Below are 17316 nucleotides of genomic sequence, written 5' to 3'. Positions count from 1 at the left end.
GAGGAAATCTGCACCATCAAAAGTTTTCTAGCTACAGAATTTGAGATCAAGGACCTTGGGAATCTCAAATACTTCTTAGGTATGGAGATTGCAAGGTCAAGAAAGGGAATCTCTGTCTCACAAAGAAAATATGTCCTGGATCTCTTAAAAGAGACTGGAATGCTTGGGTGTAAGCTAGCAGATACTCCTATGGATCCAACAACCAAACTAGGAGCTAAGGAAAATTGTGCACCCTTGGATAAAGGGAAATACCAAAGATTAGTAGGTAAACTAATATACCTATCTCATACACGACCAGATATTGGTTTTTCTGTCAGCATGGTAAGTCAATTCATGAATAATCCAAATGAAGAACACATGGAGGCTGTGTATAGAATCTTGAGATACCTAAAACTAACATCAGGTAAAGGATTATTTTTTGAGAAGAACCAAAGAAGAAATATTGAAGTGTTCAGCAATGCAGATTGGGCAGGATCAGTACAAGACCGAAGATCAACTTCAGGGTACTGCACATATGTGTGGGGTAATCTGGTCACATGGAGAAGTAAGAAGCAATCAGTGGTGTCAAGGAGCAGTGCAGAAGCTGAATTCCGGGCAATGGCACACGGCATTTGTGAGGGAATATGGTTAAGAAGGGTGCTAAAGGAATTAAAGATTTCAAATGAAGAACCTATGAAAATGTTCTGTGATAATCAGTCAGCAATCAGCATTGCAAAAAATCCAGTACATCATGATAGAACAAAACATGTGGAAATTGATCGACATTTCATAAAGGAGAAGATAGAGGAAGGAATAATCAAGATGTTGTACGTGCCTACAAGCCTTCAAACAGTTGACATTCTTACCAAGGCTCTACCGAGAAAGGTGTTTGATGATCTAAGTTCCAAGCTGGGGTTAATAAATATTTACCGCCCAGCTTGAGGGGGAGTGTAAAATTATAGGAAGATTTAATTTGATGATTTGTCAGCAATGTTAAGGGCTAAGATTGAGGATATCTACAGCTAACAAATCATCTTTTCTTATCCCATGATTTTATGGGATTTGGTAATCTGTTACCAAATCCATTTCTGTTTTAGGTAGTTTTGATTTTTTTTTTATAAGTTGTAAATATCCCTAAAATAGATGAGTATTATCATCTATATGTAAAGGGGAATGTAATCATTATAATGGATGGTGGAACGTTGAGTTTTTCCTTCCACATCGATACAATCCATCATAAGGAGTCTTAGTTTGCACATCAGTTTGCACCTAAATGACAAGGGATCCCTAGACTATAAATTTATGCTACTTGCAAGTCTAAATGATTTTAAGTTACCCAAAAACTCCAAATTTTTAGTGAAACTTTCCTTTCATATTTATTAGTTCTTCATGTGAAATTGGTTAAATCAATAAAGAGAAAGAGGAAAAAAATGCTCAATATATTCCAAAAAAGCTTAAATGGAAGTAACCTTTTCAAGAATTGTGAAAGAAAAGGGGGAAAACTTAGGCAAGGGTACCTTAGTAAGTTCAGATTGTTGGCATGGCTAGACTAGCACGTCTTGGTTAGTCGGAACCTTGGTCTTGGTAGTTCATCTTTTATTTGTCTTAATTTGTAATTTGATTGTTAGGAGTCACATTCAAGATAGAGCCATCTATATAAACCTAGATAGTTTATCAAATTTAATAATATAATTTATTCAAACTTTTGGTTGCTACCAAGCTTCTTTGAAAGATGTGATTGACTTCTCCTTGATGATATTGCTTAGGAACCCTAGGTGTGATTGCCAAGATTTTCTTTCCTCATCTAGTCTTCCCAACTCCTTTCACCTTGTTCTAAACTCAGAGAGAGAGAGAGAGAGATGGTAGTACTGGAGTTTATATTTTATTTTGTTTTATTTTTTGATAAGCCTATAGCACTGGAAAATTAACGATCTTGCCTATACATCTAGGCAAAATTCGCAATATGACTCAGTTTTCCTCAAGGGTATCACTGATAAGCATGTGCAACATAAATCATCATGAAAATGAATTTATAATTCTTATCATATGCAGGGTTTTCTCCATTACTTGGCTATTATCCATTTTAATTGACAAATCAATATGACTGGCAGAGAGTTGGACAGCTAACTTCTGCATTTATGCCTAAACAATTGGCATGGGCCAAATTAGACCTTTTTTCTGAAGCAAAGGTATTACTTTAATAATATCCACATGTATGGAATTCTGTCTTACCAAAATATAAACAGAGAAGTAATGATAAATAAATAAAAAAAGAGTACTTCAAATATCAGAGGTTGAAATAAGAAATTTACCCACACATTTCCATTTGTCCTTCTCATCATCAACACCAGCAAATTGGAAAGTTGGCAGAAGATGTAAGTGAGAGATACCAGCATTACATAATTTTTTTAGATGAAGAATGCCTGCTGAATCCTTCAAACATCATTTGTTAACTTCAGTACCAGTGTGTTTGTTAAGTCTTAGTCTATAATAAATAATTAAAAGTTAGATACCAATATTTTATGCTTTCTCATAGAAATTATAAACAAGAAAAACTACCAGGCAAAATCGTATGACATAATCTAGGTAAGAACCATGACAAAAGTAGGAATAAGGGATCCCCAGAAAAATGTGAAACTTATATAACTAAGATCGTTTACTAGGAAAAAAAATTAAAAAAAACAAGATCATGTCATTTTTACTGTGAAAAATAATAAAAACTTCAATGTATTTTGTTCTCATAAAAAATCAAACAGTGATAATCCCTATTCATACCTGAAATACTTTTGAGGTGAAAAGCCCACAGCAGCAAGGCCTTTCTGTCCTTTTTATCTAATAAACTGAACATTTTCCTTACAAGATGCCAGATTTCCAATCCTTCCACAGCCTTCCCAAAGTCACTTCTGATGGAAAAATAGTGCATTGCAACCCAAACATTCACACCAAAGAGAAACTAGGTTAGATCTCTAAGGTGAAGAGATTGAAATCCAGAATGTGTGGCACAACACAACATTTTCCTCTTTCCACTAAAATTTTCTCACTTGGTTTTCTTTGGCAATTGTCATATATTCAGTGCTTAATTCCTACCATAAAACCCTGGTTTAGTTTTCAATTTGATCCTTTCTGCCAAAATAGAACTCATTCCTTCACTGAACTCAACCTAATATAACACTTAATATCTGATTTGCCCATTTTGAGTTTCCACCCAATCCATCATTGCCTGAAAATTTTAAGAAATCACAAGCATCTGACCTATGGCCAGCATCAAAACGATGGTCGGTGACAAAACTACTGAAATAACCACCTACCACCCAGAATGCCATGTCACGTGCTAACATACAAAACCACTACCAACTAGCTCTACAATGACACTGCAAGATAATATGAAAACAGTACTGGTCCTTGAGAGATTATTTGTGATCTTGAATACACCCATGCACTTTGGATGTACCCTTTGTACCCCCATTCCCAAGAAAAATGTCATCTTCACCATGTAAAATAAAGATAATAAAACAAGAAGCAACATTTTGCTTTTCCACACCCTGTCTAGTATACACAGCTGATAAGTCAAAGAGATCAACCAAAAACACAAAATTTTCACCAAGTTGCTTATTGAAGAAAATAGAAGCAAAGAAACTTAGCACTATTGTTCTGAAAATCAAAATCAGTCAAGAAAAATATACATAATTACAAATTCATAATATATTTTGAGAAAAAACTTCTTCAAAAGTCTGAAGAGCAATAGCAAAACTACCTGAGAAGTGAAGGCAAGATAACCACCACGAAAGTCAGGATGCACAGTGTGGTCACTGGCACTGCAATAGCAAAATAGAATATTTGGAAAAGAAACCCCCAAAGCAGACACTCATGAAAATGAAAAGTGAGAGAGGGAGAGAGCGAGAGAGAGAGAGAGAGAGAGTAGAAAAAAGAAATGAAAACTAAATCTCAGCACATAAGACTATAGTAGATCAATGCTTGTTCCACAAAGGGATAAGAGTAAAAGAGATTTTCAAATGAGATTCAAACCAAATATGCAGAGATGACAATGGGGCGGGTTTGAAACAGGCCACCTCCATCCCAACCCTGCCCCAATTATTTCAACATATTCTCATCCATGTACCAAAAATAAAAATAAAAATAAAAATTTAACAAGGAGAGCGATTATGAGAATTTTCCATGCCCGCCTCAATTAATTTCTTTCAATTTTTTAAAATTTTAATTACATTAAAAATGAATAGAATTTATAAATAAATAAATATTATAATTTTTTATGATTTATTTTAATGGGAAATAATTTTTTTATTTTATGTGTTAAAAGGGGAAAATGAAAAAGAAATTAAATTAAAATATTTTTTATTAATTATATATATATATATATATATCAATGGGGTGTGGCAAGGCAGGATAAAGCAATACCCAAATCCGCTAAGAACCCAAAACCTGGGTTAAAAAAAATTCAAATCCACCCTTAACCCATTTATCATCATGTCAAACTCATTCTATTAGGGTGGGTATCCAAAAAAACTTGCCCTATTGTCATCCCTACATATATGGAATGAGAGCAGTCTCTCACTTTACAGAGTCCAGGTTGCAGAGGACCAAAAGAAAAACTGGGGACAGATGGAGAAAGCAGTAGCCATGTTTAAAGTTTAGCAATTCTGCAGTTACTCATTATGAAACTTGACATGTTGGTTTGTAACCCTTTATGTTAGTACTTTTTCAAGTCCATAATTTGTTCACACGTTAAAATAGATTTTAGAATGTGTTGAACTCCAAAATTTTTTGAAGGGCACAGGGAAAAAATTAAAGACACCAGATCTAGAAATGTTAAAGAGTGTTTTTTTCTTTAATCAGAAACAACAAACTTCATTGAGAGCAGGTTTTGGATCAGAAACACAAGGAGAATTGATTATTACCTGAAGTCTCTTATATGCAATTCATAAATACTAATATCAGAGAAAGAAAGAAGAGCAGGTTTCTCATCTGCCAAATTATCCCATCCTTCAGGTTTTAAATCATCAGAATCGAGATTTACTAATAATGTCCGCCTGGCATCTGCAGATAACCTATTAGAAGAAGACAACAGTTATAAAGATATGTATAAACGTGCATATGTATGTGCAGGTACATACATATGTTGATACATACTTGTTAAGGTTAATGATATGAAATTTTAGAATACATAGACACCTTAGTTATTTTCAGAGAAGTATGGACTAACTAAGAGTCTGAGACAACCAGCATACCCTCTAGCATATGGATCATTGGCAGTACATTTTTCAATTTGCAGTGTGCTAGGATGATAGACAGAGACTTCATACTCATAATAGCAACCTTCCCAACTTTTTGGTCCACTAGCACTCCAAACACCATTAAATTCCTCAAGGCAGACAATTTCTAAGGGATCACCACCTGATGGATCCCCGTAAATGCAAGCATGCACAACCTGTTTTGATGTACTGTTAGAAGAAAAGAACACTTACTGAAGTAATATGAGAAGAGGATGGTGTGGAGCAAAGGAGAAAAAGCATAGAGTAAGCAGTAAAATATTTCTTGGAATGTAATATACCTGAGCAGTGGGAGCCCAGAGGTAAAGTGTTACAGCTTCTTTAGAGAAAATTGCACCAAGAGGGCCTTCATATGAGAATAATTCATCTAGGACACCAGGTAACTGTAAACCAGTAACATTGTTGCATTGCCCATCACCTGTACGAAAGAGAGGGAATCAGATGTGTACTTGTCACTAGTTGAAATTTAGTGACTATGCCAAAGGTAGTTTACTAGTCAAGGTGAGTAAGATCATATAAAAGCCATTATGATTTATCAACAAAAAGGAAAAAGGTAAATTCATTTAAACATTTCAATGCTTAGGAATTGTACTTAATTAACTCAACTAAACCATGCAAACTACCAGAACGACAATATATCCTTGAAAACGGGGAAATAAACACCCAGCTCCAAGAGAAGCAAAATAAGTAGAAAGCTATTTTAGTTGAGGATGCTACAGAGGATAAAAGTGAGCCAGTACAATCCTGTAACATAGAACCACAAAAACCCACCTCTTCCAACTAGTGACACAGGATGAATAATGTTCAACAAGTGTTGGTTAAACCAATTCATCTACCTTCTCCAAAACTAAACAAAAAAAAAAGCCATAATATCAGCTTTCACTACATTTCCCCAACATATACAGCATTAATAAATGAAACAAAGTATGGCCCAAAGTATTCCTAGAAATGCCGCCATCACTAATATTGAAAGTGCAGCCACCGCTTAAAAAGTACTTGGAAAAGAGAAAGGTCATAAGAATTTAAAACCAGAGGGATGGAGAATCCTTGAAATTCCTTAGAAACTGAAGCTCAACGGGATGAATGAAAGTGATTTTTTTCTCAAACTCTGCAACACTAAAAATGTCCTAAAAATTTATCTTGTTTCTTTCAGCACAAATAGACAATATGACTGTTCAAGGTTATTACCGGTGGTAGATTATTACAACTGTAATATATAGATGTGGGAGATATACAGCTATAATATATAGCTCTGTGTGTGTGTGTACAGCTGTGTGAATATCCAGCTGTGTAGATTTATGTATATTTGTGTATATAATCCCTGATTTGTAAGGATCTTTAAGAGGGTAGTTTCCAATTGTTTCATTATTCTTTCTTTTCTATTGCAGTATATATTTCTAGGGCTGTATACTTTTAAAATATAAATGAGAAATACAATTTTTCTCCATATGGTTATCAAAGCCGAATTAGGCTCCTTGGGATTTTTTCTTTTCAATCTTCATTGTTGAGTTGTATTAACCTTTTTCCTCTGTTTTTGAAAGCCGGTTTAACGGCCTTCATTGTCATTTCAAAGCCATCCTGCTATATTTTTCTCTGAAATTATTCCCGAATTCTACCCACCATGTCTGAGATTGTTGATGACACCAACACTGCCCAAACTCAAGTGATTGACAACGTGAATCCTCCATCAACGGAAGATTTGCAGAACATTCAGGCAGCCTATAGATTGAACAGAAAAATTATTTAAAGTGGTCTCAGTCTCAGTTTGAACCTTTCTAAAAGGAAAGGGCAAATTGAGTCACCTACTTGGTATTGGACCCAAACCAGGGGATTCCATATTTGAGGCTTGGGTCGAATAAGACTCCATGGTTATGTCTTAGCTATGGAATTCAATGCTTCCAGAAATTAGTGACACTTGTGTGTTTCTACCCACTGCCAAAGATATATGAGAAGCAATTTGACAGACATATTCTAAGGTTAGGGATGTTGCTCAAGTCTATGAGATTAAGATTTAAGACCACTACCACAAAACAAGGAGGACGCTCTATCCCTGAATATGCCAATCAGTTGAAGAATCTATGGCAAAAGATGGATCATTATCGATGTATTAAGATGAAGGGCAGCGATGATGCAGCCATACAAAAAGACTTCATTGAAAAGGATCAGATTTATAATTTTCTTGCGGGTCTAAAAGCTGAATTTGATTAGATGAGGGTTCAAATATTAGGAAAGGATGATTTGCCTTCTTTAAATGAAATCATTTCTTTGATTCGGGCTAAAGAAAGTAGGAGAGGATTTATGTTAAACCCTCAACCATAACAAGGCTCGACAATGATTTCAACAAGTTCCAATAACGTGGGTGTCAAAATTGTAGCACCAGAACGACAAGTTGGAGTTGAGAATGGTCAGGCAGATTTGTCCAGAACAACAAACAAGGACACAATTTGATGTACCTACTGTAAGAAGCCAAGAAACACAAGGGACCAATATGGAAAGCCACAAACTTCGAGTAAAAATTGGGTTTTCAAGAGTGGACAACAAGGTTTCAAAGGTGGATAACAAAGAACTCAGGCACACTTCACCAACTTTCAAATCAATAAAAAACCTTTATAAGAGCGGGTGAATTCTGATGGTAGTGAACATATTGAGCGTAACAAGGAAGAGATTGAGAAATTGAAGAATCTCCTTGGAACCCTTGAGAATCCCAGTGGTGCTTGCTCACTCACTCAATCGGGTAAGTATTGCCCTTCTCTTGCTTTTAGTGTCTCAGATGTGTCTTTCCTAGGCTCTTAGGTCATCAACTTGGGAGCTACAGATCATATGACCCATTCCTCACAAAAGTTTAGTACCTATAGCCCATGTCCTAGCAATAAGAAAGTAGTCATTGTTGATGGCTCTATAACCACCGTAGTTGGTTAAGGGGAAGTTCACTTGAATAAATCCATAGTTTTGAAAAATATGCTACATGTACCTAAGCTTTCCACCAATCTTGTTTCCATTCATCAACTTACCAAAGAATTGAATTGTCATGTGATTTTTTTTCCCTTTTACTGTGTATTTCAAGAACAGGGTATGGGAAAGACGATTGGACATACTAGGGAAAAGGACGGACTTTACTATCTTGAGTTGTAGTTTGGTCAAAATAGGACTAAGAATCAGGTATCCTTATCATTCCTTTTTGAAATCTCATCCGCAATAAAAGATAAGATTTGGCTTCATCATTGTCATCTTGGACATCCGTCTTTTGGCATTCTTAAAATTATTTATCCTTTATTGTTCAAAGGAATTTTTTTTTTTTTGATTGGAAACGACACAAAGATTTATTGATAGATAAAAATAAGTACAAAAAAAGGATGAGGAATCCTCCTGCCAAAGAAAGCTAATCTATAGAAAAATACACTTAAAAACAAGCAAACACTCTAAAAAGACCACTCCTTATGGAGTACACACTGCTATCCAATCAAGTTGTATCACATTAAGGGGAGTCCCCTTAAAAACCTTGGAACAATAAGCCCAAAGAGAAGCAAGGAAAACAATAGAGTCCCAAATAAACTCTAAATTCCTTGCTTTATCCTCAAAAATCCTCGCATTTCTTTCCCTCCACACAATCCGAATAAGAGCGATGTTTGCAGCTTGCCACAAGGCTATCCCTCTCTTAGACGAACCAAATCCATTAAATTTGATGTACATCATGTCAAGGATGCTCCTCGGGGGGACCCAATCCATCTTAGCTAACTGAAATAACCTGTTCCATAACCCAATCGTCAAGGAGCAATGAAGAAAAATATGATCAGCTGATTCCCCATGCTTCATGCACAGAATACAAATATCCGGACTAAGGGCTTTGTAGGGTCTTCTCACTTGTAGCATGTCATTAGTATTCACCTTCTTGTGTGCCACTAATCGGATGAAGGACTGCACTTTGAAAGGAATTTGAGAATTCCAAACGAACTTAGAAGGAAAAACCTGAGGAGATCCAGAAAATTGGGATAAAGCTAGAAAGAAAGATTTAACTGAAAAAAGCCCTGAAGAAGATAAGGGTCACAATCTGGCATCTGGAGCCGAAGGAGATAAATGCAATCCATCGAGAGATCGCATGAGGCCTTCTAAGTCCTCTATCTCAGAATCTGACAGGTTACGACGGAAATTTAAATTCCAAGAGAAAGGACGAGTAGGACCGAGAACTGAAGAAATAGGTATGTTTTTATCCAAGACTACTCTAAATAGACTTGGATATTGGGATCCCAAAGGTTGGTCCCTCCACCACAAATCTTCCCAGAACCGAATTCTTTCCCCATTTCCTACCACAAACCGAGTAAACGAGGAAAACTCCTGAAAGACTTGAGTAATAGCCTTCCAAGGACAGCGATGTGACCATCTGACTATTGTGTTGGCATCCCAACCATTGGAGTGTGAACCATAAATGCTTAGTATGACCTGATGCCATAGAGCTGAACCCTCTCTAGGGTACCTCCACAGCCATTTCCCTAAAAGAGCAAGATTCCTCAGAGAAATATTCCCAAAACCCAAACCCCCTATTTCCTTCGGTTTACACACGAAGGAAAAATTACATTGTGATGTTTGTGAGCTTGCAAAGCACCATCGTGCTTCTTTTCCAATAAGTAATTAAAGAGTTTCAAGTCCTTTTGTGTTAGTTCATGGTGATATTTGGGATCCTTCCACAATTCCTAATATTTTAGGCTCTAGATGGTTTGTCTCATTTATAAATGATTGCACTTGAGTAACTTAGATCGTTCTTCTCAAACAAAAATTGGATGTGAGTATTATATTTCCCAATTTTCACAATATGGTCACAACTCAATTTGGAACAAGAATCAAGAAGTTTAGATCTAATAATGTAAAGGATTACTTCAATCAAGTCCTTTCTCCTTGTTTTCAAAATGAAGGTATTATCCATGAATGTTAATGTTTCTCAACAAAATGGGTTTGCTAAAAGAAAAAATGGTCATCTTCTTACTATTACAAAAACTTTTTTGTTCTAGAAAAATGTTCTCAAATCATATTGGGGGAAAGCAATACTTATTGCTACTCATCTTATAAACTGGTTTCCATCTAGAGTTTTGGGATTCAAAAGTCCACTAGAAATTTTTTCAAAATACTTCCCAAACTTTACAACATATACCAATCTTGTTCCAAAAGTTTTTTGTCGTGTTTCTTTTATCCATGTCCACACTCATAATAATAGAGGAAAACTAGATCTAAGAGCAATTAAGCACGTTTTTGTGGGGTATTCATCTACTAAAAAAGGTTACAAATATTATCATCCACTCATTCAATAATTTTATGTATCTTCCGATGTACACTTTGTTGGACATGAAAATTACTTCAATCATCCTTATCCTTAGGAGGGAGACATCATTCATGGAAGATACGGATATAGGAGACTTGTTCTTACTTAACTTGCCCCTATATGTGTCTAAACCAATAAACCCTCACAAGCACAATCATCCGTATCTAAGTCTATGTCTGAGTTTGTGTCCAAGCACTCATAAATTCTTGAACCTGCTAGTCTTGACCCTAGAAAACAAGTTCCTGATCCTACAAGGCCAACTTTGGTTTACTCAAGGAAGGAAGTAACCATCATTGAACCTATGCAGGTCCAAGAGTCAGAACCAACCGATTCTTATGAGGTAAATAATCCATCTTATTCTGAGATTTCTCCTCATTCTATTGATATTAGTGATCTAAATCTGCCAATTGCAGTTAGAAAAGGCACGAGAACATTTACTCAACACCCTTTATATCCACTTTCCCATTTTGTGTCTAATAACAGATTGTCATCATCTCATAGAAATTTTCTCACCAACCCAAATATCATAGTCATACCTAAGACCTTATCCAAGTTACTAAATAGTAAGAAAGATAAACAAGCCATGAGGGTTGAGATGGACACACTTGAAAAGAATGGGACTTAGGATGTGGTTAAGTTACCAAGAGAGAAGATTCCAGTAGGGTGCAAGTGGGTGTTCACAATAAAGTCCAAAGCAGATGGTTCTCTTGAGAGATACAAAGCCAGGCTTATTGCCAAAGGCTATACTCACACATATAAAGTAGATTACCACGATACTTTCGCACCAATAGCCAAGATGAACACTATGAGAGTTTTGCTCTCTTTGGCTGCCCAATCTAATTGAAACTTATAACAGTTTAATGTGAAAAATGCATTACAACATGGAGAGCTCGAAGACGAAATTTATATGGATCTTCCACCTGGTTTAAATTTGCACTTGAAAGGGAAAAAAAGGTATATAAATTGAAAAAAGCTTTGTATGGGTTAAAACAATCTCCATGGGCTTGGTTTGCAAGATTTGTCAAAGTCATGATAACTATTGGCTACAAACAAATCAACGATGAGCACACCTTATTTGTCAAGCACTCGTCCTGATGGGGAGTAATTGCCCTATTGGTTTATGTGGATGATATAATAGAGATTGGAAATGATCTTAAAGAAAGAGAAGCATTGAAGCATACTTAGCAAAAGAGTTTGAAATAAAGGAGCTTGGAAGATTAATGTATTTCTTGGGAATTGAAGCGACTCACTCAAAAAAGGAATTTGTATCCCCTAACAGAAGTATGTTTTTGACTTATTGTAGGAGATAGGAAAAACAAGATGTAAATTGGTTGACACACCTACTAATCAAAATCACAAGCTTGGAAAAGCAAATGATGATGCAGTTGTAGATAAGGGTATGGACCAGAGATTGGTTGGCAAGACATTGCTTATGCGATCAGCCTAGTAAGTCAATTTATGCATAACCCGAAGAAAGTTCATCTACAGGTTGTATACAAAATCCTACCCTACCTGAAAGCAACTCCAAGGAAAGGAATTTTGTTTAAGAAAAGCACTAAACTATCATTGAAGGCCTATATTAATGCAGATTATGCAAGATCAGTTATTGATCGAAGGTCTACTATAGGATATTGCACATTTCTTAGAGAGAACTTCGTAACTTGTAGGAATAAGAAACCAAACATTGTTGCAAAATCTAATACAAAAGCATAGTTTCGTGCAATGGCCCAAGGAATCTGTGAGTTGCTTTGGCCCAAGATTATCTTGGAGGACTTGAAGATTAAGTAGGAAACACCGATGAGACTTTATTGCGACAATAAGTCAGTCATCAATATTGCACATAACCTGATACAACATGACAAAACCAAGCATGTCAAAGCAAACAAACATTTTATTAAGGAGAAGTTAGGCAATGGCTTAATTTGCATGTCAAATATGTCCACTAGAGGTCAATTAGCCAATGTCTTAATGAAAGGATTAGCCAACACCCGGTTTCAAGAAATCATTATCAAGGTGAGAATGGACAATATCTATTCACTAGCTCGAAGGGGAGTGTTGAAAATTATTATAATTGTAGAATATTATTACAACTATAATATATAGCTACATGTGTGTGAAATTTCTTGGAGACAGAGATCAAGGGAATTGTGGTTGAAGGAGGGGGACAATAATACCAAATTCTTTCATAGGATGGCGAACGCGCATAGCAAAAGGAACTGGTTGTCTAGGCTGAAAGTGGATGATTGTTGGCATACGGAGGAGTTAGATTTAAAAAATAGTGTGGTGGGTGCTTTTAAAAATCTGTACACTGAAGAAGGGGGGTGGCGTCCTGGTGTTGAGGGGCTGCCCTTCATGAGATTAGACAGCTATGAGGCTGAGGGGCTGGAAATTCCCTTTACAGAAGGGGAGGTGTTCGTGGCACTTTAAGATCTAGGCAAGGATAAAGTCCCTGGCCCGGATGGCTTCACCATGGTCTTCTGGTTGTTCAGTTGGGATTTAGTAAAGGCTGAAATAATGGGCTTCTTCAAGGAATTTCACGAGAGGGGCAGATTTGTAAAATCTCTTAATGCAACATTCCTTGTTCTAGTCCCAAAGAGGGGAGGAGCTGAAGATTTGAAAGATTTCAGGCCCATCAGCCTTGTAGGCAGCCTCTACAAGCTGCTGGCCAAGGTGTTGGCCAATAGAATTAAAAAGGTGTTGGGGAAAGTGATCTCAGAGTCTCAAAATGCCTTTGTGGAGGGTAGACAGATTTTGGATGCAGTGCTGATTGCAAACGAGGCTGTGGACTCTGTCAAAGGACAGCTTTGCTGTCCACACTTCTTTCCTTATTTTAACCCACACTTCTTTCCTTATTTTAGCCTACAATTGTTTCCTTATTTCTCCATTTATTATTCTGTACAGTTAGCATATATTATTTGACAGATTATAGTTTACATGTATAAGACTAGAATCATGAGGATTCTTATTTGCTTTTATTTGCTTTCCATGTATAGCATCCTTGTAAAGTCTATATATAATATACAAAACTCAAGGCCAAGGTATTCGACCATTCACACAATATTTTGACATGGTATCAGAGCTTGTGTTTTGAACCTAGAGTTTATACGCTTTCTAGGTTTTTCTTTGGGTTTTCTCGGATTTAGCCCTAGGGGCTCTCGGATTTAGCCCTAGGGGCTCTCTGATTTAGCCCTAGGGGTTCTCGGATTTAGCCCTAGGGGCTCTCGGACTCTAGCCCAGCTTTTGGGTTCCTTTTTTTTTTTCTTTTTGGTGATTGTGATAACACATCTGTGGTGTGATCTTGGAGTTTTCTTTAGGTTTCTTCGCTTCTAGGCTCTTGGAGATCTTCGATTATTTGGAGGTTTGTTATCATATTTAGGCTCTTTGACGATGTTTTTTTTCTTTTTTTTGTTTCCTAGGCTATTTCTGTCTTCATAATGTCTGGAGAATATTCTATTGTTCGTTTCAATGGCAAAAACTATCTTAGTTGGGAGTTTTAGTTTAAGATGTTTGTGAAAAGTAAGAAGCAAGACAGAGTCTCTAAGTCATCTACGGAATCTGAGTACCGGGCGATGTCTCTTGCTTGTTCTGAAATCATTTGGCTTCGAGGTTTGCTTGCGGAGTTAGATTTTTCTGAGACCGATCTTATACCTCTACATGCCGATAATACAAGTGCTATTCAGATCACAACCAATTCTGTCTATCATGAGCGCACAAAGCATATTGAAGTGGACTGTCACTCTATCCGTGAAGCCTTTGAAGCTCGTGTTATCACTCTTCCACATATTTCCACTGACTTACAAATTGTTGATATCTTCACCAAGGCTCTCCCTCGTCATCGACATTGCTTGCTAAGTAGCAAATTGATGCTTGTTGATCAACCTGCATCAATTTGAGGGGGGCTGTCAAAGGACAGCTTTGCTGTCCACACTTCTTTCCTTATTTTAACCCACACTTCTTTCCTTATTTTAGCCTACAATTGTTTCCTTATTTCTCCATTTATTATTCTGTACAGTTAGCATATATTATTTGACAGATTATAGTTTACATGTATAGGACTAGAATCATGAGGATTCTTATTTGCTTTTATTTGCTTTCCATGTATAGCATCCTTGTAAAGCCTATATATAATATACAAAACTCAAGGCCAAGGTATTCGACCATTCACACAATATTTTGACAGACTCAAGATTGAAAGACAATGTGGGAGGGGTGTTATGCAAGTTGGATATAGAGAAGGCTTATGACCGTGTTAGTTGGAGCTTTTTGCTGGCTGTTCTTAAAGAGATGGGGTTTGGAGAGAGATGGATAAAGTGGATTGATTGGTGTATCTCCACAATGAAATTCTCCGTGTTAGTTAATGGGTCTCCATCCGGTTTTTTCCAAAGCACGAGGGGGCTAAGACAAGGAGATCCCCTTTCCCCTTATTTGTTTGTGATCGCCATGGAGGTTTTTAGTAGTATGATGAGAAGGGCTATTAGTGGGGGCTACTTATCTGGGTGGAAGGTGAGTGGTGGGAGGGGTGAGGGGAGGCATATATCGCATTTGTTGTTTGCGGATGATACGTTGGTTTTTTGTGAGGAGTCTTTAGACGAGATGACTTATCTAAGTTGGCTTCTCATGTGGTTTGAGGCGTGCTCGGGTTTGAGGATTAACTTAGAGAAGAGTGAGATGATCCCGGTTGGAAGGGTGCTGAATATAGAGGGTTTGGCTTTGGAGTTAGGGTGTAAAGTGGGAGGGATTCCTTCTAGTTATTTGGGAATGCCCCTAGGGGCAGCTTTCAACTCTTTGGCGGTGTGGGATGGGGTTGAAGAGCGTTTTCGTAGAAGGCTTGCTATGTGGAAGAGGCAGTACATATCTAAAGGGGGAAGACTCACCCTAATTAGAAGCACTATGTCTAGTATGCCTATTTATTTGATTTTCTGTGGGGTGGGGGAACTTTAGCCCATAAACCTCACCTTGTAAGATGGAACTTGGTATGCTTGGAGAAAAGAAAAGGTGGACTAGGGGTGAGAAATTTATCTTTGATGAATAACGCCCTTTTGTGTAAGTGGAATTGGAGGTTTGCTAATGAGAGAGATGCGTTGTGGAGGAGTGTAATTAGCCTCAAGTATGGCATAGAGGAGGGGGGTTGGTGTACTCGGGATGTGATGGGAAGAAACGGAGTTGGACTTTGGAAAGCAATTAGGAAGAAGTGGGGGTTGTTTGATGGCAGGGTAGCTTTCCATTTGGGTAATGGGCAAAGAGTGAAATTTTGGACAAACAAGTGGTGTGGTGATGGGCCTCTTTGTGAATCCTTCCCATCTCTTTTTTCCATGTCCATGTCGAAGAATGCTTGGGTTTCGAAGGTGTGGAATCCTGTTGGTGATGGGATTGGTTGGACTCCTCTCTTTGCAAGGGCGTTTAACGATTGGGAGATTGATTTGGTGGAGTGGTTGTTACAGAAGATCCAAGCTTTCAGGGTTCAAAGGGAGGAGGAAGATAGAGTGATATGGACAGCTTCAAATAATGGGGCTTTCTCAGTTAGATCCCTTTATTCTATGATGGAGCCGGGGGGCCTTTCTTTGTTCCCTAGTGAAAGAATTTGGAGGGCAAGAGTGCCTCCCAGGGTAGCTTTCTTTGCTTGGGAGGCTTCTTGGGGTAAAGTTTTAACACAGGAACAACTTCAAAGGAGGGGGTTCTCTTTGGCAAACAGGTGCTTTCTCTGTCTATCTGAAGAAGAAACAGTGGATCATCTTTTACTGCATTGTGTCAAGACGCGAGTCCTATGGAACCTCCTTTTCTCTCTTTTTGGAATATCTTGGATTCTCTCGTGTACAGTGAAGACAACCCTTCTTGGGTGGAATGGAGGGTTTGTGGGAAAAAGACGCAAGAAGGCTTAGCAAATGGCCCCTTTATGTATTTTTTGGTCAGTTTGGAAGGAGAGAAATAGGTTAGCGTTTGGGGATGAGGACTTTTCGCTTCAAAGGTTGAAATATTCTTTTGTATGTAATCTTTAGTTTTGGGTCAGGGGTTCCCTAGCAGAGAGTCATTCTTCTCTTGTAAGTTTTGTAGACTGGATAGGCTCTTAGTTAGGGAAGGTGGTGTGTATACTCCCTGTATACTTAGAGGGCACCGGTTTTTGGTGTTTCCTCTTTTCGTTTAATATACTTCTTTTACTTATCAAAAAAAAAAAAAATATAGCTACATGTGTGTGTGTACTATAATATCTACACAAATATCCAGTTGTGTAGATTTGTGTATATTTGTGTATATAATCTTTGATTTGTAGGGATCTTTTTTTTTTTATAAATAAATAATTAAATTAAATTAAATAAAAAAGCCACCAGAAAATAGCCCCAAGTATACAAGATAACAAACCTCCCTTACCCACTAAGACTCAACCACAAGAGTATAGAAAGAACTTTAACAGACTCAACCAGTACCCAACCATTCAAAAAATCCAACTAAAGTCAGTGGGCACTCATTGACAAACAACTTAGCCTCAGACCACAAAAAGCAAACAAACTCCTTTTTCAACTTTTGAATAGAAAAAACATCATTACAGAAAGCAATATTGTTCCTAGTCTTCCACATCATCTAAAACAAACACAAAGGGATTGCTTGCCAAACCTTCCTTCGTTTCTTACCCACAAAAGAACCATGCCAACCTAGCAAAGTATCATTAATCGATGAAGAAAGCACCCAAGACACCTTAGAAAATGCAAAAATCAGCTTCCATAAAACCCTTGTCATTTTATA

The 17316-nt window shown here is 37.2% G+C and overlaps 1 protein-coding gene across 2 annotated transcripts in view; it reads right to left on the bottom strand.

The window, feature by feature from the left end:
- LOC100247866 (pullulanase 1, chloroplastic) overlaps window positions 1-17316 on the bottom strand; it is a 60591-nt gene that overhangs the window by 40536 nt on the left and 2739 nt on the right. For both annotated transcript variants that reach the window (XM_002271784.5, XM_010660031.3), the window contains exons 5-9: window positions 5549-5685; window positions 5226-5425; window positions 4896-5045; window positions 3734-3794; window positions 2292-2412 (exon numbers count right to left, since the gene is read on the bottom strand). In XM_002271784.5, coding sequence (XP_002271820.3) covers window positions 2292-2412; window positions 3734-3794; window positions 4896-5045; window positions 5226-5425; window positions 5549-5685 — 669 coding nt within the window. The remainder of the gene's footprint in view (window positions 1-2291; window positions 2413-3733; window positions 3795-4895; window positions 5046-5225; window positions 5426-5548; window positions 5686-17316) is intronic.

This window comes from Vitis vinifera, chromosome 13, assembly GCF_030704535.1.
Source record: "Vitis vinifera cultivar Pinot Noir 40024 chromosome 13, ASM3070453v1".
Taxonomy (NCBI): Eukaryota; Viridiplantae; Streptophyta; class Magnoliopsida; order Vitales; family Vitaceae; genus Vitis; species Vitis vinifera.
Note: the sequence above shows the minus strand (reverse complement) of the source record. Positions and strands in the feature narration are given on the sequence as shown.